At 33.9% G+C, this 24,698-nt stretch overlaps 1 protein-coding gene across 1 annotated transcript in view; it reads left to right on the top strand.

Annotated features, from left to right (window-relative positions):
• The first annotated feature begins 435 nt into the window (after positions 1-435).
• Positions 436-24,698, top strand: part of LOC143152330 (laminin subunit alpha-1-like) — a 139,122-nt gene continuing 114,859 nt past the window's right edge. The window contains exon 1 of the mRNA XM_076322323.1: positions 436-559. Within this exon, the coding sequence (XP_076178438.1) occupies positions 439-559 (121 nt within the window). The 5' untranslated portion in view covers positions 436-438. The remainder of the gene's footprint in view (positions 560-24,698) is intronic.

Consider the following 24,698-nt stretch of genomic DNA (forward strand, 5'->3'; position numbering starts at 1 on the left):
CAACGAATTTCGATACTTCGATCGTCCGATCGACCGTCCAACGTACGCATGCGCGCGCATGCGTGTCCTTTTACGCGGTAATCGTATGTAATTGTATCGTCGCATTGTGAAATAATTTCGGTAGATGTTGTGTTACGGTGAACGGCGCGAAAATGAACGTCGATTCGAACGACTCGACCGCGAGTGATCGACACGCGTGACGAGGAATGATATCGGCGTCGATGGAAAGAGAAGATACGAGGATAAAAGTGCGAACGAACGGTCCGTGGCGATTCAACGAACGCCGAACAGTGAAATCGGCGTGAAACGTCAGTCACGATTGTCCCGCGCCGAAGACTAGTTAAGAATTTCGCTTTCTCGTTGATATATGATTCGCGTGTGCGTGAATGGTTGCCTTTGTTTCAACGATATCTCGAACCGCGGATATTCTCGTGAACCATGGCCGTTCGAATGCATCAGCATTTTTTAATGTTTCGACGCCTCCTCATTCTTTTGTTGGCTCTGTGGAATCTGAACGCCGCGCACGCTGCCCGTGGATTTAGACACAGTATCAAGCACGGTGAGTCCTGTTGTTTTTGTTTGCCTGATTTCTTACTCGCAGCGAGTCCACGCAATCAGATGATCCACTTAAAATTTGAATACGTTGTGCGCGGTGTAATTAAACGATTATTCGAAAGTGAATTCTACCCTCGATTCATTTCTACGATTATTCTATGAGGTGACGATCGAACTTGAACGTTACTTGAATAATTCTAGATTGTTATTCGAGTAAAATTTTAATTATTTGTTTCTTTCCATTTACGAGTAAATACTCTTTCTTACGCGGTAAGAGTACATTAAGCGCCAGCGAATTTGATTTAAAATCTACTGAAATATTAATTTCTACAGGGTGTAGACAAAAACGATTTAAAACTCACAGGGTTTATAGTATTCACTGACTCGAAAACTTAATCAAAGCTGCTGAAACGATTTTTAGTTTCGATGATTCAAGTGATTCAATGTCTTTTGTTCGTTTATTGTCATACATGCTACCGCATAAAATTTCTGACTAGTTGCTGAAAATGCAATGAAATTTCATGCAGTTGTTAAGTGTATTTATAATTAGGAAGATAGTTAAAATTATAATCAAATCAAATTGAACACGTATAGTTCGTAACTTTTTATAGTTTTTTGATTATTATTTTTTGTTCTTTTTTTCATAAAACTATATAATACAATATCTTAAAGTTACAATAATTGCAAAATTAATAATATAAAATCTTGAAATGGAATTTGAAATTATAAAAATAAAAAATCAATGTATATTAAAATGTTGTTCTTACCTTTGCAGAAATAAACCTTTTAAATAAAATTTTTAGCGCGACCGAATCGAAAATTGTTTTCATATGTGACAGAACTAATTTTACTGTAATATATATGTCGAGCAGTTTTCACTCCGTTTAGTAATTATTGTGAGCTAAATCCTGTATTTTCAATTTAAATATCGTGCCGTGTTTCTGAAAATAAGTGATCGCCGCATTGGGTATTTTCTAATTACAGAATCGGTTTGTTCGAATCTAAATCGTGTCTCGGATTACTGAACCTAAATAGTGTCTAGCATTGATCCAAATAGAGAAAAGTCCTTGATTTCTCTTGAAAGGGTATTTTATGTTGTTTTTCCCGTGGATAGGATTGTGCAATAATACTCCTATTTAAATTTTACATAAAATCAATAGATCGTTCACTCGCCTTTTACGATCTTGAGTGTTTCCAATTTACATTTAATAGGCCCACAGTCGTAATGTTTCTCGATTTATATACAGCAAAATGTAAGCAAGTATTCTGTACTGCTTCTGATCAATTTTTACATTTCGAGTAAAGAAAATACGTTGGTAAATATTCTAATCGAAAAATATGACAATACAAATGTAAGAATATTCTGTTGCAGATATTAGAACGATATTACTTTCGTGTGTATGACGGCACAGTAAGTGATTTATTATTATGTACCAAGTATTATTGTAAATAAGTATCGTTGAATGCATATTGCAGTCAAGAGAAAACCATGTGACAGATACATAGCAGAATTAAAAAGGTAATCATCTAAGGTCCTTAAATTTACATTTGTTGAACATGTTCGCAAAAAAGATAAAAGTTCAAGAACTTCTATTTAAAATTTCTAAGAAAGAAACTAATAGTAAAGTCACGTGTCTGTTACGAATAAGAAAAAATATTAAATTTATATGAAAAGATTGTGTTAATTATTAGGCTATTCAATCATGATTTAAAACGTACTAACATTCAAAGAACGCGTACATCATTCATTGTGCCAGTGTTATTCGTATTATTTATATAATTGTAATCGTGGACTAATTATTCCGAAAATAAAGATTAGTAAAATCTTATTCGATCAAAACCATGGATCCATCAATTACGCAGTTTTAACAAATTTTTGTGAATATTTAAAAACATATGTAAACGTTTCCTGTTTGCGCGCGCTTCTCGTCAATCCCAAACATAATTCACGTTCGCGAATGTTCGTTAACATTCGTAAAGGTTCTGCGCGGTCGGTGTATACACGGCTTAATAGATCACGAATAAAAAGAACGAATATTGATTTATTCGAATACACTTTTATTCGTGCTATAATTCATTCGATCGAACAGTTTTATAAATCGGTTTCGATTTAATTAGCATCTACTATTTGAGAAAATAACAAGGCTAAAGCACAACGGCTTGGTAAATTAATATTTTATTTATTCACGTCGCAGTGAGAACACGAGAGTTCATTTTTGTTTGTCTGTCCTTTTCGAAATTTCTAATTTGGTTCTTTGCGAGTAGTCCAATGATGGATATTGTCTTTTGAACGTGGACAGTAATATCAACGCCATCTTCTAACTAAACTATTGAATGAGTAATGAAATGTTACTGTGCCGTGTACAATTTATTTTCTTTACACGTGTAGTAAACGAAAGTAAAATCAAACCATAATATAAATTACCAATTTTTTTTCTCCGGTAATCATTATTCGTGAGAAAACACAGTTGAGTGATTAAGATAAAATTTTGTAAAGATGCTTTTCCAAAGAGCCTATTTATTGCTTTATCTGACTAAAAAAAAAGTATAACTTAATTCCTTTTTCTTACGAATAAGAGTAGTTGAGTTATTTCCATATTTTCCTTGTTTCTGATCAAATGTTAAATTTTAAGCATAGTTTTTTCAAGTAAAATTGGCGATCCCTATTATTAAGGGATCGTATACATATTTTTGGTATACAGATACGTGCTGTACAGATTTTCATATATTTGTTATATTCGAAAATAATTATTTTTGAAGTTTTCGTGCATAACGTAAATTGAACATCTCTATTCGAAGCTTATCAGCCGCGAGAAGGCATTCAGCAGCTTTTCATCGCGAATCTTGCGTTAACATTGAAAAAAGAAACAAAAAAGAAATGCATTTCATCCCTGTAGCTTCATTCAATGCATTTATTGCGATAGCGGTGACATTGTTCCCGTTCTTGCACAATGGCCCCTTTATATTTTTAACGCGAACTAGTTTTCAAGAATATCGCTTCTTTTTAGCGATAAGCAATCAACGTTTCGTTGCTTGTTTCGCGTGTCGAAGCTTCACCGTGTCTTGGTGGCACGTGTACACTTCGGTTATTTTTTTTTATTATACTTTAGGCAGATTACGATTTAGTCCAGTGCCGTGCTTTAGAGTTATGGCACGGAGATTTGCATAACACGTAAACCATAATGCACATAAGCGAATCGCTGTTTATTTGTAATGTCTTGGATGTTATGCAAATTCTCTGAGTGCAACGGCTCTCGAAAAGATCGAGATAGGAGTTTTTTATTGCCGTTGCACAAAATCTCCCCATCGGTACACATCTCCGCTCGTTTTGGCGAGGTAAGTCGAGACATTCGTCCCGTTGCGTGAAAATGTAACATTTAAAAACGATGGAATACGATGTATCAACGAGTAACGACACAATTCGTGTTTCAACGAATCCTAACAAATGCCTCTTGAAAAGCTCGGATACGATGAGGAAATTTCTATTTCAATTGAACTCTTATCCGTAGCAATTCTAAAATACCCGCTACCCGAGTTTCGAAGGTACAGTCTCAACAATTACATATTTATTGCACAGATCGGATATCCTTTCAAAAGTAGACTATAAATTCCGGTAGGATTGTCGAAAATAAAAAGAGCGAACCGTTTCTTTCGGTCACTGGTATTAAATAATGTCGTAACATCTTCAACCTTCGTGGTTCTATACAATTTCATTGAGTCGTTTCGGTATAATATCCGTCCTAACTTCCGTGGCTCTTAACCTTCCTTTTTATTTCATCGAGGTCTCGAAGGTTTCGCGTCCGCTCTATCAGCATCCGCCTCGTTCGATCAGGACGCCCTCATCGCCCTCTGATCTCGGCGTTCCTTTCTAAGAGTCAGATTTTAAGGTAAGCTCCGTTTCGCTGGACAGTTAGGCACGGTGGACAAACCTGTCTGGTGCCATTTTCGCCGACGGATGCTCGGAGTGCGGTCTTTTAAAATATTGTTGAAAATTCCGACGAATCTCGCTGCTCTCGTAAAATGCGCCTCTGCTCCGAGAATATTAAGTGTCAGGACATTCCGCACCTCCCAGCTCTTTGCTTTATATTTAGCGGCAACCGCATCGAATCACCGTAGGGTACAACCGCGAACGCACCCTTCGCGCGACTCCAACACGGTCAAAGGCATTCTCGGAGGTTATCGATTCTTTTCCACGGTAATAATCGCGCGCTCGTGGCGAAACGAGAATCTTTGAAGCATCGGTGACACGTTGCTCCTGAACTTGGACGCGCTTACTTCTTGGATTTAGCCCTGCTATAGTAATTCGGTCTGTACCGATCGGTCCAGTCAGAGATTAGATCGATGTACACTTTTTTATTTACGTTGAAAAACTTTGTGCTCGCGTCGTCTTTGTAGACTCAACGAACGACGATTTATGACCGGTAATTCCTTTTATTCATCGACGACGTACAAATTGTATAAACATTTTCAATCTTTTCTAGATCGCTTTCAAATTTAATTTCTATACCTATATACAAACTTTTTTTTTCCTCTTTAAAGAGAGGTTTACAAAAGGTCGAGAACCTTTGTACGTTCTACACACACACACTCATGCAGAAAATTGCTTGTTCGTTTACAGATTATTGGAAAAAGGTTTTCTTCGATAGCTTCACCTGCAGCTACTAATCGATCTTTTAATTCTATCAATGCATTTAAATGTTTTTCCATACGCTTGCCTTCTAGAAGCTTTGAACTACATATTATTTTTTTTGTAAAAAGACCTGACTGGATAATGGCGATTTTTTATGGTATTCCTAGAAAGCAGTCGATGCTTCCTTTGCATTCACGGTATTGAATATATGTACAAGTTGGTCGTTCTCGCCTAACCTTCCCTTCCTGCTCTCTCAGGAGCATTTCGATTTTAAATTTCCAAAACTGGTAATTCTCGATATTTAACTTTGAGATGGTCACATGCAGTATTTCCGCAATCTTTACACTTTATAGTAGAATGTTCGCGAACTTATCGGAAACTTTTGACTTAAATACTTTTTTTACTGTATTTATAACTGTATTTTATGCCTCTGGGCCCATAACCTATCGAGAGATTAATAAAAACAGCGTAGAAAGAATAATGCAATGCTCTGTATTTAGATGTTAACGATACAATAGTTGGATTGTGACTTACTGTTACAGTGTTCTTGTTCAAACACGTGTATTTGTGTAAAGAGCTGCCACGGAGTACTAATTACGCATAAAAGATGCGTTTCCAATACAGATCATTATCTCTTTTTTATTTAAAATTATATCGGTGTCATATTTGTTAACTTTGTAAAGTTTTGCGCGGATTTTAACGCGTTGCCTGCTATGGCTAATTAGTGCGCGAGGTCCACCAGTTCGCGGTTTTCTGAGCGCCTCATATGTGTAATTTAATAAAACGATTGTGTGCATCCGATCATACTACTTCACGTATATTCAATGTCTGGTCTCAATTTAATCTTAATCTCTTCCAATGTAAGTTACAAAGCTGACATCTCATGTCTAAAAGCGTTTACTGTCGGGGTAAACGTAACACATAATAATTCGTTCGTCTTTTCGTTGGAGCTGAATTGTTTTTAGCCTTCAAACTGTAAGAACTTTTTGATTTTATATTTGATCGATTTTCGAGAAATTGGAAACGATAATAAAACTACAATTTCTTGCTCTATACAACTGTAATCTGTTTTTAAGTTTCAAGATTTGTTTCGCTTCGAGGTTGCATTTTCCTTTTGGAGTTATTAGCGACCATATTTGCACGATTCACTTTACGACACATATTGTTTTCAATAAGTATATTATTTTTGTAATATTTTATTACTTTAATGGATATTTTCGTAAATACTTGATAAATTCACTTCTAGTTCCGGTTTTTCAACGTGTTAAAATAGTGAACCAATTATCATTGGATTTGTCGAGAACGAATGCGTTACTATAAGGTTATTGCTACTTTTACTGTAAGGTTAATCCATAAGTTCTTATGTTTGTTACCGTTTATATAATAAATCCGTGTTGTTCACGTTACGAGTCATTTGTTTCTTGATTTATTTCATTTGATTAGCTTCGGTCTGTTTAATACGATACCAGTCTTATCAAATATCGATGGAAAATCATTTCTAGAAAGAAGTAGTAATCATCGGTAAAAGCGGTACGTGTTTTCTAATTCATCTGTCGAGTGCAACAAATGTTTTCTGATTTCAATTGGGAGGCCATGCTTCGTCTTCTCTGCTTCTCTGTCATTGTTTCAAGCGATTACTACCTTTTCTGGAGCGTGCAAAATCTGTTAAGAGAGAAAGAATTTTGAAATGAAGATAAAACGAAAAATGCAGCGCCTCGATACACTTCTTTATAGCCAGTGTGATTTTCTGAGGACGAAATTAAAAGAATGTTCTGAAAATGACCAAAAATTCGAGATGCTAATGTAAAGTCATTGCATTGTAGTTCAACTTGCAGAAATATTTATGTACGTATTTTCTCATTGAAATAAAACTAACGTGAATATTTTTGAATACAATAAAAGATTGTGAAACATATACCTTCGTGAAGGAAGCGTGAATTAATTTTATATTTTGATTAATTATTTATCTCGAGAAGGGAAACTTACTATTCTCAAAACTATATTTTCATTTCTTTTCGTTTTCCAAAAGAATGCTTCAAAATGTTGATCTCGGTATGCTAAACAGGCAAATAACTATAGGAGCATATCTCGTGAAATGCTAAAACGAGGATGACTCGTGTTAACTACTCGATGTATGCACGTGAAATAAGCGCAATGAAACCGATGAATGTTAATCAATGGATTTGTCAAATATAATTTTATCGTCGAAGTGAATCGACAATCGAGTTTATCGAAATGAATCTCGGTCGCCGGAAACTTGCTGTCATAACCGTTTTCTATTTCTTCTCGTTTCCCGAAAAACATGTTCGAAAGTGGTTGTTTTAATAGGTTAGATGCAGACAGGTAACTATCGGTGCCTCGCGGGTCGATAAATAAGAATAACGCGCGATAATTAACGTTCACCGAGAGGGTTGCTGGAACGCGATTGATCGATCGTGCACGCCGCGCTCGCGAGCCGCGTCGATCGGATCTTCGAGATATCGAGATCCAGGCGGCACTCGTCGGCCCGCCCATGTATCGCTTCCTGTTTCTCTAATCGGGACGATCGTTTCTCTTTACCCCCGATATTAATGCCCGAGAAACAGCTAAAAGAACACCAGAACTCTCCCGTCTCTCGAAATATTATTATTGTCGTTGCTGTTATTATTCGCGCGCGAGACGTTACAGGAGGCACGGTGAAAACGAGATTCATCGATGAGAAACGAGAGGTCGAAAAAAAAAAAGAAAAAAGGAAACGAGATTGGTATATTAAAAGAAGATAAGCGTCATTAATATTATATTACGAAGTCGATGAGTAATCAACTTCGCACCAGATTCAGTATTTTCTCGTTTATGCAGCGCACATGATAAATAAGATGGAAGTAAACTGGTTTGTTTGATCTTAACGTATTTAGGATTATCGGTGCTTTATATCGCGACAGTTTGCAATTCTTGTGGATTATTCTAATATTGTAGGTATTTGGTTAATCGGGTTTGAATTTCACAATCTTTAGATTATTCGGATTTCTTCTTCCTGGATCATCGTCGGGAAGATGCCATGGGATGCTTTGTAAATTAAAATCCCTGGTGATTATTGAATCGTGGTTGGAGATGTAAAATTCTGAAAAATCTACAAAAGAGATCTACGGGATGAGAAAACTCGTGCAATTTTTCACTTTGTTAAGAATATGAAAATGCAGACGCATACAATGTAGAGGAATGGTCACCGAAAAGTAATACTCGAGAAGTTAATATATCCGATTGCAATTTAAAATTTACCAAATGATGAGAAAATGGTGGCAGAAGCAATTAATGATCAGAAAGGTGTCATAATTTTGGATCGACAACTTGGAATAAAGTATTTTATCGTGCGTAATAAAGTTTCGCTGAGTTTAGAATCAATATATTAAATCAATTGTATTGAAATTTTACATTCGTTCATAAATAAATACTTTATATTGGACAAAATTTGTTTCTCAGTTATTAAAATTTAATATTCGGTAATTTTTTCTCAAACAAGTACCTAATTACTACGGTTAGAGCGAAAATGGTACTACATTTATGGTTAGATGTGGGTTGGATTCTACGATATAGAGTGGCGTATGTATATAGTGGTCGTCTTTGTGATCTTATTACGATTGCTGTGTTTAACGTTGTCGTTACAACAGTCGTAAAGAAGTTCATAAACCTGTTATTTGTAGTTACGAGTTTGGTCATCCATTGAAGGTATGAAAATGAAAAAGATCATTGTATATTTTTCACAGAAAATATGAAGATGGTTTTAAAATATAAAACATTCTCAATATCGATACTATTTACTATATACTTCGATATTTTGTTATTGTAAATTTGCTCCGAGTGATATCTTGCAGAAAATATTGTACATATTATTTCTATGTACTCTTGAAGTATAAAAAAGCTAGAAATGGTAGGAATGCAGTTGACTGATTCATTTGACACTACTTCTGACTGGTATTGAAAAAATTTGAAGAGTATACAGTGGTGCCTCTCTAACTGTAACTCACTCGCTGTCACAGCTTCTCACTTGCTGTCAGTGTTTGTCACTCATCCCTGACGTACTCAGATGCCAGGGAATTGAAGATAAATAACAGTGGCGAATTCAGCATCTACTTCGTTCTCCAATTGCACTCGAAAATTGTGCGGATAAAATTAAGTAAAAATGGGATCAGTTTTAGGTAGGAATTTCGTGGATTGATTGTATAAAATATCGATAGTGGAGTTTGAGAGATAGAGTTGTTAAAGAACCAATAGAGTTTAAGGCAGTTATTTTTTCCGCACATTCGGGTATATGTTATTTTCATAAACATCCAAGGCCTGAATATTATAAACAGAATGTTTCGTTCTAAAATTTTTCGAACACTGTCAGATATTACTCACATTCTTTTTACTAAAAAATCAATTACACGTTGGTGATTATTATCGACGATGATTTAATACCCTAGGTAAAGGCCAGAGTACAAAGAATTCTTATCAAGATGAAAATCGAGAATATCGAAGAAAATATAAATATATTTACTCAATACTGGTTAAATAAAAATAAAAATTCGAGATATAAAATTATACGATTATTATTGTTACGAGCAAAATCGATCGAATTATGTTTATGTGATCTATGTGCGTGTACATACGTATACAAATATGTGACATCAATCGTCCCGATATTGACCTATTTACTTTGTACACATACCTATATTATATACACCGTATTACGAAGATCGTACAGAACAAGTGAAGTCGTTGTAACGAATAGAACAAATAAACGTTGGTGTACGCCTATTCGTCATGTTTCCTTCAAATCAAATTTTTGTTCGTCTCTGGTGGAGAGATTTAACAGGCCCCATAAAATACTATCGAGAAGCGTTATATTTTTCAAACACAATATTATCCGATAAATTTTGCGATTATTGAAATTTGAACAATGGCTCTAGTTAAGAATAATACAAGTGTGTTTTACCGAGATTCGAGTATCGCGTTCGTCGCAGATCGAAGGGTCTGTGGAAACTGGTATCTCTTTGGAAATCGAGTGTGAACGAGCGTGCCCGGGGTGACCGATTCTAGTTACATTTTACTTCGTCGTAAATATCGAAAGTTTCAGAACGAGAGAGGTGAGAACCGCTCGGAGCGCTGCAAGCAGAGAATGGATCGGAACGAATTTTAAACGCGAGTGAAATCACTGGCCCCTCTATAAACGCTCCTTACGATAACAGTTTTACAACGGGATACGGTCTCTCCTCGGTTGAAACGCGGCTCTCGCGAACAGCCAGCATTCACGTTGATTCGCCCGAGCGAACGATTAAATTCACCCTTTCGCCGAAACTAATTAAATTAATGATCCCCCAGCGAACACCGCCTGTCTGCGGAGATAGCGCCCAGTAACCTTCTGTGTCTTAATCGCCGACCGATGTATAGTAGAAGCGCGACTTTTTTATCTTAACTGTACCCGCAGAAACACCGCTATTATCTTGGCTCGTGCTTCAAAGTACTAATGTATTTTAATATCGCTCTTTGCGCGAATCCCGTTTATATTGAGCAGTGCTAGTCTCCCGAGTACGTTACAACGATGCATACAATTTCTGATGTCTGGACGCTTCTTCTCGAGCATCGACGTTGGAATTTAAATAGTTGCATCGACGTTTATGTTCGCACAATCGTTCGACCGTACACAAGCTTCTTGAGAGTGCTTTTTCTTCGTATTCCTCCTCTTCCTTGCGCTTCTCTTAGACCAGAAGTTAGCGAGAAGAGTAGGTTCTTTTCTGTCTAGAAATAAGCTTTGTAAGATTTCGAGAAAGTATTGATTCTATTTAAAAAATTTGTTCGAAGTCTATTTTAAAAGTTGAAATTGTAACTCCGTGTTCAAGATATCCTCCGTTGTCATCGATTACCTTGTTCTAGAATGTGAACGATCACGAATGTTTTTCATTTTGAATAGTTTAAACCAATAGTGACGTTTATTGCAGACACTATAACTTGAAGAATACAAATCGTACCCAGTGCCCTGCTGAACGCGATTGTTTCACGAAGTTACGTTAATCTTTTTACTGAAGGAAATGCCATTTTGGCAGTGACCTAGACTATCATTAAAAAACCATAAAGGATTAGGGAAAAAATCATTTTTAATATCGATTCCTTTGGAGTAAATGTATCTTGGAAAATTTGTTCCAAATCCTAATAATAAGTACAGTGTAATTTAATGAGAGACGACGTATCATACAAAAATAAGTTTTAAAAAGAAGTTTTAGTTGTACAAGGATTCATTTTCAAGAAGTTCAAAACTTTATCTCGGTGTTTCGTGCAATATTTGTTTCATGCAAATATAATAGTATCCATCGTTAGTTGCATACGCAGGATGGATCATTTAATTGGAAACACCTACGTATCTCCATTATTTATTGATATATGAAGAAACTATTCAATTCAAAGGGACAAACATAATTATAGGAAAATGAATTTCCCCCAAGGTCAACTACTTCTGAGATTTCAAGATCGTTATGCTTTTTTAAGCGAAGTGGTAGTTTTTGGCACAATGTAAGTGTTCGAAAAATAATGCAACGTTAAAATAATTATTTTCAACGTCCGATGAGACATCATTTTCGTTATATCGTTAAATTGTTAGCGAAGTGCAACTTTCCACTTTTTGGATACCACAGTGGCGTTTAAACCGCTATTGCTATCGTCTATAGTTCCAATATAATAGTCAAACACCTTCTACTTTATTTTCTAATTAATGAATAGAAACTAATTTTTGTTAAGAAACGTTTCTTGTTTCTCGATAGTTACGACGTTACTTCGGAGAAGAGATTCTCCCCAAAGATGGTAAATCGCTTCCAACCACTGACACGAATTCTTTGCGAAGTTCATCACTCTGGTGTTCACATGGCCGCGTTTGCGACGCGTTAAACTCAAGCGCAAACGTTGCAGCGAAATCAACGTGGAAATACATCTCGGTAATCTGTGTACAATAAACAAACTGCTTAAATATGTATTTCAGAAGATTACCAGACCCTTCTTGCGGTAATACAGCGGTGTTACCGTCCGCCATTAATTTTACACGGGAAGAACCGAAGAATTATGAGCGGCATATCTAACAACGATTAAAATATTCCGCATAAAGCACTGGCTCTCGTGTAGCTCGTATTTTTACCAGGCCGCAAGCAAGCAAATCACCACTAGCCGCCTGAAATAATTTCATTCTGGTTCTGCGTACCTTTCATTTTGTTCTTGTTTAAATGCCGTCGTGCGGGGCATGCAAAGTAACACTGCCGGCGTGTATGTACGTGCCCGGAGTACTCGGGGTTCAGGGAGACTCCACCAAGCCCTTTCTAGGGTACTTAAGGGAATGCGAGTCTTGACCGTGACAGGGGCGATCGCCTTGAACCTCGACCTTTAGGCCTCCGAACATCCCGATCAAATCGGATACACCTTCTGCGAAGCAGATATATTTGTCAAAATATATTTCTCTCTGACGACGTGCTAGAATATGAACGCACAAAGCCAGGCCCTTTCATCGAGTTTGCTTTCTTCGGGAAATTTATGAATTCGTACTACGTATAACTCAACGATCGCGACACGTTAACTTAAAATTAAATAATCGTACATATCGAGTGTGTAGATATTTCGTTTATCGCGTATCGTAAATTTCGTTAACCTCTCGGGGATACTGCCACGTACACGTACATTTTATTTTTAAGTTTAAATATCGTAAGATGGTAATACCTAGTAAAATTCTGATTTACTCGACCGACGAAATAAAATTGAAAAATATTCAAAAATCTGTACGATGAAATGACGGTGTAACTGTAATAAATGGCTACGCGGTGTAAGTTAATTGGACAAACAATTGGCGCGGTAGAAAATAAAGACGTTTAAGTTTTTTTTTTATTCAAACTTTGGAGGTTTCGTCTCGATATAGGTTTTCATCGAGAAAATAGATACATTTCCACAAATAAATATGGTAAAGAATGTATCGTAACAGAAGTGAACCAATGATATTACATAAAAGGAAGACAAACATACGCAATAACAAAATTGCATTCAAGGCTTCGTTTTCGAGAAAAATGCATTTGAAAATGAATCCAGTACACGATTACAAATGACTACTGTGATTGTTTCTGTATAGGATATCAGGGACAATGTCAAGCATTGTTTACCATTGGAATTATCATTTGTGCTACTGACAGTAACTGTCAGTTTCTATCGAACAAGCAACACGATGCGATAAACCAGCGAGTAGTAATACAGATATGATTTTTGCATTGGGAGTATTACATTCATTGCGCGCATTTGCAAACCTTAACAATGATTTAGTAGAGGTAAATATTTTCGGTAAACAATGCCGGATATCGTATTCTCGAGATATTTCTACGAGATGTTTCGCTATGTCAACTTAAATGGGTCAGCCTGTACAGATACGAATAAGTGGGAAATATTTTACTTACTGATTCAGTACCTAAAGACAATGAAAAAAGTTGATATAAACAATGTCTTATTTTATTTTGTTTATGAGATATAGCGAGTTCTGTATTGTAAATAGTAATATTTCAGCAAACAAAGCTGGTATTACTTTTTCTGTTTCACTGTTTACTAACAATGTCTGATATCTTTTAAATGATTCGTATCGTGAAATTGCTGCATTGTGTCACTCCGGTACCGAATTGAACAAACGTTTTTACAAATTCGAGAAACTCCAAGGAATATTTATAGAGTAGTTACAACGATGATAAGACGTCTTTGTGTATGTGTTGAAATACATGATAATCATTTTGAGCATTTTCTGTGGATGTAATCATATACAAAACGAGAGAGCACAACATTTTTTGTATCTTGTAAACAGGGAAAAATAGGACATATGTTTGTTCAAACTTTTTTCGTTGCTGTCAGGTGTTGAATCATTACGTAAAATATTTCCCACTTATGTATATAGAGAAAATATTGTATGTACAGGGTGTCCCACACACAAGGCACAAGCTATATTTTTAAATCGTTTGTAGATATAAAAAAATGTTAGAAAGTAAAGCTGAATAGTTTAGAAAGCAGCATGTTTTGATATTAATGTATCAAAAATATTCAACTACACCTATCTTTTTTACTGTGACCCGTACTATTGAATTTATGCAGTTTTTCATGTTTACGTAAAAGTATTAGGTCGTTTTATAAATTTGTGTCTTTTATTCTTCTATCGTATAAAGTAATATTTTATCTATCTAACAAATATTTCACTTACGAAAAAAAATAATCGCCCTCTCTCTGCACAACCTCTTCTTCCTTTTTAGGCAACGACATGGTCCCATTAGTATAAAATTGCTTTCGTTTATCATCAAAATATTTTTGTAAAGCATTGTCTATTGCGTTCACATTGTCAAATTTCTTACCACCTAAATAATGTCGCAATGATCGAAACAGATAGAGGTCCGGAGAATAAGGTGAATGGGAGAAAATTTCCCTTTGATGATTTTTCTAAAATACGTTGTTTAATATAGGAAAGTTTAACTTTAATATGCTTATGTATGAGTCATCGTTGTCATATATACCCGTATGATCTCAATTTTTTGCATTATAGTAATTATTTTCTTACCCAATATGTCATATTACTCTAATTGTTTTATTATTGTGGCCTCTGGTTTAGTGAGTAAACAACTTTATAAGTTTGGATTATACTTACAAAACAACTGTGGATTATACAATACTTTATTTAAAAAAAACAGTGTTTCATTTCCTTTAAGAAGTATTAATTCGAAATAGTGCATTTTGTTACAAATTTAGTGACAATTATTATCGATTCATTAATTCAGAACTGTACTTGCCTACTGTGCTCTCTTATTAATGTAGCATGTAATGATGAGTGTAGTCTTTGAATTTTATTATTATAATAAATATAATTTGGGATGTGTGATAAAAAGTACATTGTGCAAAATGCAAAAAGTATACGTTTCTTATAGAAGAACGGAACTTTTTTTCAAATTTTTGCAAGTAATAATTATACATCAGGTTGTAATTTTAACGGTATCATTAAACTTTTAAGGAAACTAATGAACTTTAAAGATAAGTGAGATTAATAAATTAATTTTAAATTGACGATTTAAAGGATTTTTCAATGACGTTCTTGAATGGAGTTATCTTGGAGTATATTTGTTAACATATTTCTTTCATTATAAATGGTAGTGAAGAATATAAAAACTTTAACGGCGGTTACATCTGGATTAATTTTATATATTTTGTAAATTAATTAATGTGATTACACGGAGAAGACTTAAATTTATCACAAAAACAAGAAATAATCAAGTAATTTTTCATTACCTCAAAAAACACATATCAGTTTATTTTGTTTTGATATTCAATCAATATCACGTAGAGAGATAATTGGTCAAAAATCAAACTGATTAATTCTCTGAAATAAAAAATATAAACACCAATGTTATAAAAAATGGTATAAAAAAGTTGAAATTGATCAATTGGCTTCTAAGAAGCTTAATTGCAAATCGATGTACGTATGTTAGTATGAACTTTTTTCTTATTGTTCCAACTTTTTTCTTATTGTTCCAACTTTTTTCAGATCAAACATAATAATCACCGTAATTGTAGTTACGTGGAGTAACAAAAGTACTTAATTCACGATCGTAACTTTAAACATTCAATGAATATTCCACTTTACGCGAAGTAAATTAAAAAATTCGGTACATGTTTTCCTAATGATAGTGATTATTTTCGTGATTCTGTTGTTGCATGTAAAATATGGGAGTCTATTCTCAGAAATTGTATTGCAACTCATTCGATAATAATGTAGCATGTTCAGATTATATAAAATTGCGGAAAGCATATACTCTCGGACTATTATTTGCACAAACTATCATTGTTGTTTATACAGTGGCAATTTGGCTACCTTATACACGCAACTTCTATGATCATTATTTGCACGCATCGGCTTCATTCTATGGAATGCCATATCTGAATAATATTTTCGCTATTCCAATCGTAATAAATAAAAATGTATAATATCTCTTACAAAGTAAAACATAAAATTTTTATTCGACTTTTTATACCTAAATGTAAGTGAATTATGGATTAATTCGACGCAAGTAAAATGTATTGTAAATTAATAAAGTTTTAAGACATTGAAGGAAGCAAACATTGTTTCGGTTAAATAGATGCCAGATTTTAAGAGCGTGCAACCCATGCAAGAAAATTATAAACAGAATTGTATTAAATATGCAAGAGTTCTCAACTGTAAACTCAGAGAACACGGTACTATCTAAATATACGACATACCTACATATACGTAAACGCTACCAGACATTCTGTCTAAGAAGGTAAACACTAAACTTCCTGCTTTAGGGATAGTGAAGCATGTTCACGCGACTAGGTATAACAGATTTAATTAAAACCTTTCTGGAAACTGGAATTTGGCTGTTACCTTGTCGTTAGTAAGTATACTGTCTAGTAAAGTTAACACATAACAGCTTAGTTAAATATTTTTATTTCATTCTCACGAATTAAAGTATAATCGTGATATATTTTAAATGGAAATTATAAATAAATGAGTCACATTTAGAGTTAATTGCTGGTCGTTATTCTTTTCAAATTCAAAAATAGCAAGTATTAATTAAGGCATATTATAAAGCTTTTAATGTATCATTATTGAGGGTATAAAGTGAGAAATATTTGTTTGCAATCATTATTACGTTTAAATAAAATCTTCGTTAATTTTTTTGTAATTATGTAATTAAAACAAATATTTAAATATTTATTTTTCAATGTATAGTCAACGTATTGTCAATTTATTTGGTAATATATTATGGACGTTCTTCTAGTAACCTTAAATTATGGTTTAATATTTAATTGTGGTAAATAGATACACAATAAAAACCTTCGTTTCATAAATAAGAGCAAATGATACAGTTTCTGTTATTTTACATCAGCCACACTAAAATACACAATATTAAATACACAACTATAGACTGCATAACACATAGAAGCTTTACAAATCTATGAATTCATCCTAATGGCTTAAACTCACTTTGTAATTTACCCCCAAACTAATACCAAAACCAATATATTACAGTTCCGTAACCATAAGCGTCGAAGGATTAATCGAGCATTGCTCGTGAGAAGATAATTAAATAGAAAAAAAATCCTGAATTGAAGTGAATTTATTTATATTATTAATATCTTTATTTTTCTTCGCAAGGAAGAACTTTCAAGGACAAGGTTCGACAAAACTGCTTTTCGATATCATTGACTACAGAATCGTGTTCATTATGAGCACCACCAGGGCGCGCCCACGCTTACGATAAAATGAATGGTCGCTCGAACGTATAGTTTCCTGTTCGAACGTTCTCCTTCCGCCAATTTATATATTCGCACGTTTTCGATTTGGCGTTCTATGCTCGGTTCAAGATCACTCGGTAAATAAAAACTAATCTAAACGATAAATTTGAATTTTATATTGCGTGGAATAATCTTTAATTATTTCAATTGAACGATAAACAACAATCAATGTCAAGGGTTTGATTTAATGAAAAGTGAAAACAATTGAGTCGGTAGATTGAAAAGCTTTAATTATTGTCTGTTGAATGAATTACTATTTTACTACGGTAAAATGTGAAAATGGAGAAGGGTCGCTGACAGTGATTGTCTCGATTACTTTTGTCCTTTTCGTTCTTGCCCGGCTTTGATTACAACGTCAAGAACGCGACATGCTGTTTCAAGGCTCTTTAATGGCCATTCATTTGCATTTCTCATGCTAGCATCGAATACAATTTCTTATAAACTGTACGAGGAATTAGTTATCGTAAAATTGGGTAGCATTTAGAACATCATAAAGAAGTAGAATTTATTGGTTTACTTCGAGATTTAGAAATTAATTTTTGCATTTATAATCTAAACACCATTAATAAAATATATTATAAAAGTGTAAAAATATTCAAAAGTTAAAAAATAAATGTATACGTATTTTTAGTAAAAACTTTTTTTACTTTTGAATCACAGTAAGAATTTATTTCTCTGTGGTACCGAAGTATTTCTTTTTGCAGGTGCTGTAGATAAAAGTGTGAACATGAAACATACTAATTGTAAACCCCTCTTGTAGAAATGAAGTTGTTTTGTACAGTTGAATTACCTGTACTTCGTACAGGATTATAATTTGTAACCAGTTGTAGAAGAAAGTTGCTGAACAGGATTTTCTCTTGGTTCATTTGGCGTAGATTACTGTAAAATTTATTGCACTTGGAAAACACAAATCGTTTCTAAAGTGTACCTTATTGATTGAGTAATTGAAGACTTTATTTTGAAAATATCTTAAATCCAATAAATGTCAGGTTAAAAAAATTACGATTTTCTAATAATTATTTAAAATACGTAGTTACGAACTTAGAGTTACACTTTGATTTACAATGAAGTATGTGTATTTGTTATTTCGATTAATTGTCTGGATTCTTAATAACTAATGCTTAGAAATTTATTGTATAATCTTTGAGTCTATAAAATATACGTGTATAAAACAATATTAGGAAAACAATTATTGCAATTACATGCTGTACGTTTCCACTGATAACTTCTATTCCCCTTTAAACATTGATATTTATTTTCATCGTATAGGTCTGAAACAAATTTATTCCGGACTTCACGTTATCTCGCTGCATTCTGAGCCTAAATGATTTATGAGATTTGCCATCCGTGGCAGCGTCCGTGGTGCTGTAATATCTTTTTTATGTTGGTGGTCGTAACATCTTCATTTTTCTCAATTCACAATGCAGTTGGCTAATGGATTTCATCTTGCGATTTCATTGTTCTTTCAGAGGTAAACAGATCTGAAAACACGTGTGTAACATATTGTTACGTACCACAATGCGATATACTTCCGAAATAAAAAGAATGCGCCGTAAAATTCTTATAGTTTGAAAATACTTTCAAATGGTAGTAAAATAGGCAATTATGTGGTTACCCAATGATATTGCACGAGTAATTTTATTTTACTGCTCGCGAATCCTGTAATTTTCATATTTTCATTTTTAAGCTCATTTTACTTCTTGAAACTTTCTTTTCGAAAAAAGTTTATCGGAGTACTGAAAGTGATATTCATGTGTGAATTATTTAGATATAAATTGTGTACGTTGAAAATTGTTACTATCATTTTGTTCTTTTGTATTATAATCCATTTATTTATACATGGTGGTATTATTAGTACCTACGTGCTGTCAAGCAAGAAAAATCTTCATTATTCAACATTACAAATAAAAGTAAAACTCTCTTTCTTTATTACTCAATTTCTCTTATTTAATTAATAGAACATAATAGATGCTCGTATTGAATGATATCCAATAAACAAGAAAATGTATAATAAATTCAAAAAGTGTTTCCAATAATTTAGTACCACTTGGTGCGTCTCTCTCATTTGGTTTTGTCTCATTCGTCAAAATGTTATTATAATTTTCGTAAAACTCTCACAAATTGTACTTCAATCAAGAACTGAGAGAGGCAAAATCTATTATTTGCATATTTAAATGAACTCGTCAGAATCTTCTCTGAAATGCGACGACGATGATTTCTAATTTTTCTAGCTTTAGAATGCCCCAATGTATTTTTACATATATATTTGCATAAAAATTATGAGTCATAGTATAAATAACTTTATGATCGCAATACATTACTCTGTAATTAAATAATCTTAAATTCGTTAACCTCTTAGGGGTACTTGCACATACATGTACATTTAATTTTTAAGTTTAAATACTATAATACGACAATACTTAAATTTTCGTTAAATATTCAAACATCCTAATGACATTATACGGTGAAATTGGTACTGATGCGCGCACACTATGGATCAATATCTGTTTGAATTTTTGTTTATTTCAAACGAAAAATCATTCATCCTTGAAGAAGTTGATTCGTGTATTCGACGCCGCGGTGTTAGTCCAGCTAGGGTAAAAAAGGGTACCCTAGCATCCGGCAAGTTCTTCTCGATTCTTTTTTAACGTCTTTATCCGTCACACCTCCGCTTTTGTATACTGAACGCCGCGAGACTGGATATTTTTGTCCCGTCTCTCATGTTAAATCGTAATACCTACGCGTGTGTTCCGCGCCTAACTCTAGCTGCTCGTTTAATGTATCCAGAGCTTGTCGTGTCGGGTTTCATGAGCCCATTAATCGTCCAGTCGTTCGAACAATATGGATATTTTTGTTACGTTGGGTGTAATCGCACCAACTCGATGTAATTATCGTTCCAAATTGATCGCGATGCACAGATAGGGTGTATTGTTTCGTCGAAAGGATTTATTTGCTGAACGACATCCGTTCTACACCTTGCTTCCTCGATCGCGGCCAAGATATTATTAAAGCGCCATTAGTATGCGTCAAAATGATATTAGATCGAGTCAAAGTGGCTGGATCTGTTCCTCGGGATTGTGATTAATTTCCTTTTAACCTATGGGGAAAAGTTGTCCCTTCTCGAGTCAACGATTGTGTTCACCCAGATATTTCGGATTTCGGAGCGATCGTGATTGCTTCGTGTTCTCATTTAGCTGCGCTAAATGCACTGTCGTCGAGCCAGGGCGAGTTTAAAGCATGAAAGATGAGGATGTTACGCTGCGGCGTTACCTTTTGTCTCGTTATGATTTTTTGTAAACCACATTAATCTTCTTGATTTGACTTGGTTTATTCCGCGTACATAAACACTTTATTTCAATGCATTCTTGCCTGTCTGTATGTGTTACATTTGAAATATATACTTTTTTTTTTTATCGAGAGGCTTAGTTCTCATTGATCTGTTGCTACTAGTTATCAAGAACGTGTCATACCAAGACTGATTTTGAGAATTATTTCTGGAATCGATTTTTTCTTTTGGAACAGTTAAAATATTGGAAAAATCCTAACCGATAATTTGTAACCTGCGTTCAAAAAGTTCGGGCCGTTTGTGATGACGAGTTTAACAATTTACGTTAAATGTAAATTTCCTACGAGTAATTTTAGTCGGTTAATTATGTTTCTTTTATTTCGTTTAAATTTTACAATGGTTACTTACTGAAGTAATTGTGTTCAGGTTTTAAAATGTATGCCCATTATATTTATTTGATTCAAAGAACACTTAAGAAAGTTAGTGATTAATGAAGATGAACTTGTATTGTTACTTGTATTGTATGGTTAATGTAACTTTCTCTCACTTATGTTTTGGTGAAAAACGAAACTTATTTAACAATTAAGGATTCTGCACATAATAATAAGTTATTAAATGAGATAATTTTAAATGAAATTCTTTAATAATTTTATACGCAACGTGTTATTTTGTCTTATTATAATATAATTACAAAAATTACAATACATTTCTCCGTGATAAATGAATTTATAGTTTATTAATTTTCTTTTATTATTTTCTACTCTAAAAATATGAAGAAACTGCGTAAATGAAGTTTACAATTTTCGCATTTAATATAAATTTTAAGTCTTTGCTTTTGCTCTTTATTTTCTTCATTTTCGAAAATTATTGATGTCAAAGTACTTCACGTACAAAAAATATAAATTGTTCTCTTGAGGACCGTCATAAATAAGGATAAAATTTTTCTTTCGATGTTTCAAGGCTCACGAGGACTAATTATTTAATATTTGTCTTTCGCTCTGTTGTAAGATTTTTGTACAGACGTGTGGTTTTTCTCAAATTTCGAACTTTTACAATTCCAAAGTATTTCCAATAAATGGCTATAAATTTTTAAATCTGATACCATACATTGTAAAAATGTATATATGATTCGATTTAAAAAATAAAAGGTCATTTTCCCAACCAAAGCGATCCCAACTCATCTGTATGTAAAACACTGTACAACTCTTCCTATTTTCTACATTGCAACAAGATTTACATTTCTCTTTGCGCAGATTAAAGGTCGAGTAAGTAGCTTCAATCACTCTCTGCATAGCTCCCCTAAATCAGGAACATCGGAGTGTTACCACGCGTTCGTGGAAAATTAGATGCAGTTAGTTTCCTGGTAGGGAGTCTGTAATCGAGACATCTCGAAACGGTGAGACTGCTCTCCTGTTATTATTTATGGTTTAAAGTCGGAATAGTAATAGACGTGATTCATAGAGCTTGAAGTCGACAGCTTCGTCCGGCGTCTGTCACCGATTGCAATGTCGCATTAAGCCTACAAAATCCGGGACCATAAGTAGACGTTATTTATACCGAATTACGACGAGCGTAGTACCGTAGATACTCATTTCCTATCTGAGTTCTCTTATCTGCTCTTCGTTGCACTCTGTTCCCTCGGGACCACTCAAACACATCGTCTTTATCTAGTTCAGAACAATTTATAGCGAATCGAACTGCGTGAGTGGCAAACAACAGGTAGTCTAATCGTAAAATAAAACTTGAGTACTCGTCAAGTAGTTTTTCATAGATTTTGTAAAAAATTGTATTTTTATAAATAAGATTTAGAATTATCGGGACTTTTAATCGTTCAATGCAAAGATACAGAATTATATTAACGTAGAAATTTTTGACTGACTGTGATGTAATTCATAGTACAATTGAGAAAAATACGTTTATCGAGGAAATAAATCGAAAGTTCGAAATGAAATTTTTCTATACGGTGGTTCCTTTTTCTAGAAAATCGTGTTATCATCGATAATAGTAGATGTTTGAATTTTTCATATTTTTCGACATGAAAAATTTTCTTTCATATTTTTCGACATGAAAAATTTTCTTTTCATATTTTTCGACATGAAAAATTTTCTTTCGCAGTGCCTCCTCGATTGTATGGTGCCTATATTTTGGAAAACAGTGCTGCAACTAATTACAATAGGTTGAACGAAATTGAATTATTCCCATCACTAAAGGGTATTGATGTCCAATACTGTAGAACTACATTTTCCAATTTAAATGGGATATTTAATATGGATGATATTCCGCATTCTGGGGCGTGGAAGCAATTAATTGCAAAAAAAAAGAATGAATCGAATTTAAAGCCCTTGATTAAAAGAGTAACTCTGTTACAGTAAGTAATCACGTTACTGCAATATTTGTTTATCTGGAATAAAATTATGTCAGAAATACAACAGGAAATATGAATTTTTATTGCACAACTTACAAATGCAGGAAATAATCTCTAAAACATGTATGTGTATGTGGTTAGAAAATAACCGCTAAGTATGTGCTTATTGATGTGAAACTAGATCAAAGATATGTATCACTACGAACAGTTGTGTTAACTTTGCAACTAATTTTTAGTCTTATTTCTCGAGTTACACCATTGAATAAACACTATTAACGAAACAATTTTCCTACAAAGGTCCACAATAAGTGTCTATCCGTTAAAGCACAAACTTTTATTTTTCAAAATTACTTTAAAAAATTAATTAGTCCAGTAATCTGTCTCGTATCGCTGTCTCTTTTAATTTGTCGTAAAAGATATTGATTGATACCATAAAGGAAATGAGGTTGTTATGATCTTCTCCGTAGTTAGCACTCAATGCTTAATAATACACCGTAGATTTTTCTGGTTGTACTTCCTTTATGACGTTACCATTGGAGATGATTTTGTCTGGAACCCAGCACAAGAACGACGAACCTAGAACCCGGAAGTAAAACACGTTTCTGACAACTACCTGTGAGTGTCATCAAGGCATACCGTGAGAGTACAGTGCAATTAACACGAGATATGCCTCGAAGATGTGTCCCCGCGTCAAGTAGTGTTAGATATATCAGAGCTGCTTCCCCATCAGCCAAGGTGTTGAACTTGGTTGTTTTTCCAGCGCTCTACTTTTCAGCAGCCTGCAATTACACAAAGTCATTGGGAAAAAAAAATCTACGCACGAAGAACGCCGTAAATAACAGTTTTGTGCCAAATGCAATGAGCAGGGAAAAAGACATTGCAAAAATTACGTTCAAACGACTAATTTGAAGATAAATGAATATAGCCTATATTCGTTTACTCAAGTTTGCATATTTACGTCCTCTTTTTCTGGTTGTCGGCTCTGCCAAAGACCGATCGACGTCGTATCTTTGTTTATGTATCAACGCGAATAAATTTTATCTTCCAATAGCAGAATAGAAAATAATAATAAATTTTTTGATTCGTACTTTAATTTAATCTGTCGAAGAAGGAATATAATATTGAATAATTTTACAAAGAGTGTACATAATTTTCTATTGTTATTCTATCTGTTAGTAAAAGCTGAATGTAATTCCGTGTGTAAATATGACTATAATTAGATACTAATTTATTTTTTCATTGCTTCGAAAGTGTAAAATTTTGCAAAAATATTTGAAACAAAAATTAGTTAAATTTATAAATATTTGGTTTGATACTTTGCAGAGGTTCTAGTAACAAAATAAATTTAACGTAAAAGACTCATCGTTCGGAAGAAACGAGATGCTGTAAAGTTTCTAAATTTTTTTCTCGGCTCGTCGAGCCCGTGAGCAGACAGGGTGACCGTTCGTTCGGTATGAAATCACGCGTAGCTTTTTATTCGAATCTACCGGAAGTGGAAGGTGGGTGAGAGCAATGAAGGGGGGATCCTTGTACGTAAAACT

This window comes from Ptiloglossa arizonensis, chromosome 10 (genome assembly GCF_051014685.1).
Source record: "Ptiloglossa arizonensis isolate GNS036 chromosome 10, iyPtiAriz1_principal, whole genome shotgun sequence".
Taxonomy (NCBI): domain Eukaryota; kingdom Metazoa; phylum Arthropoda; class Insecta; order Hymenoptera; family Colletidae; genus Ptiloglossa; species Ptiloglossa arizonensis.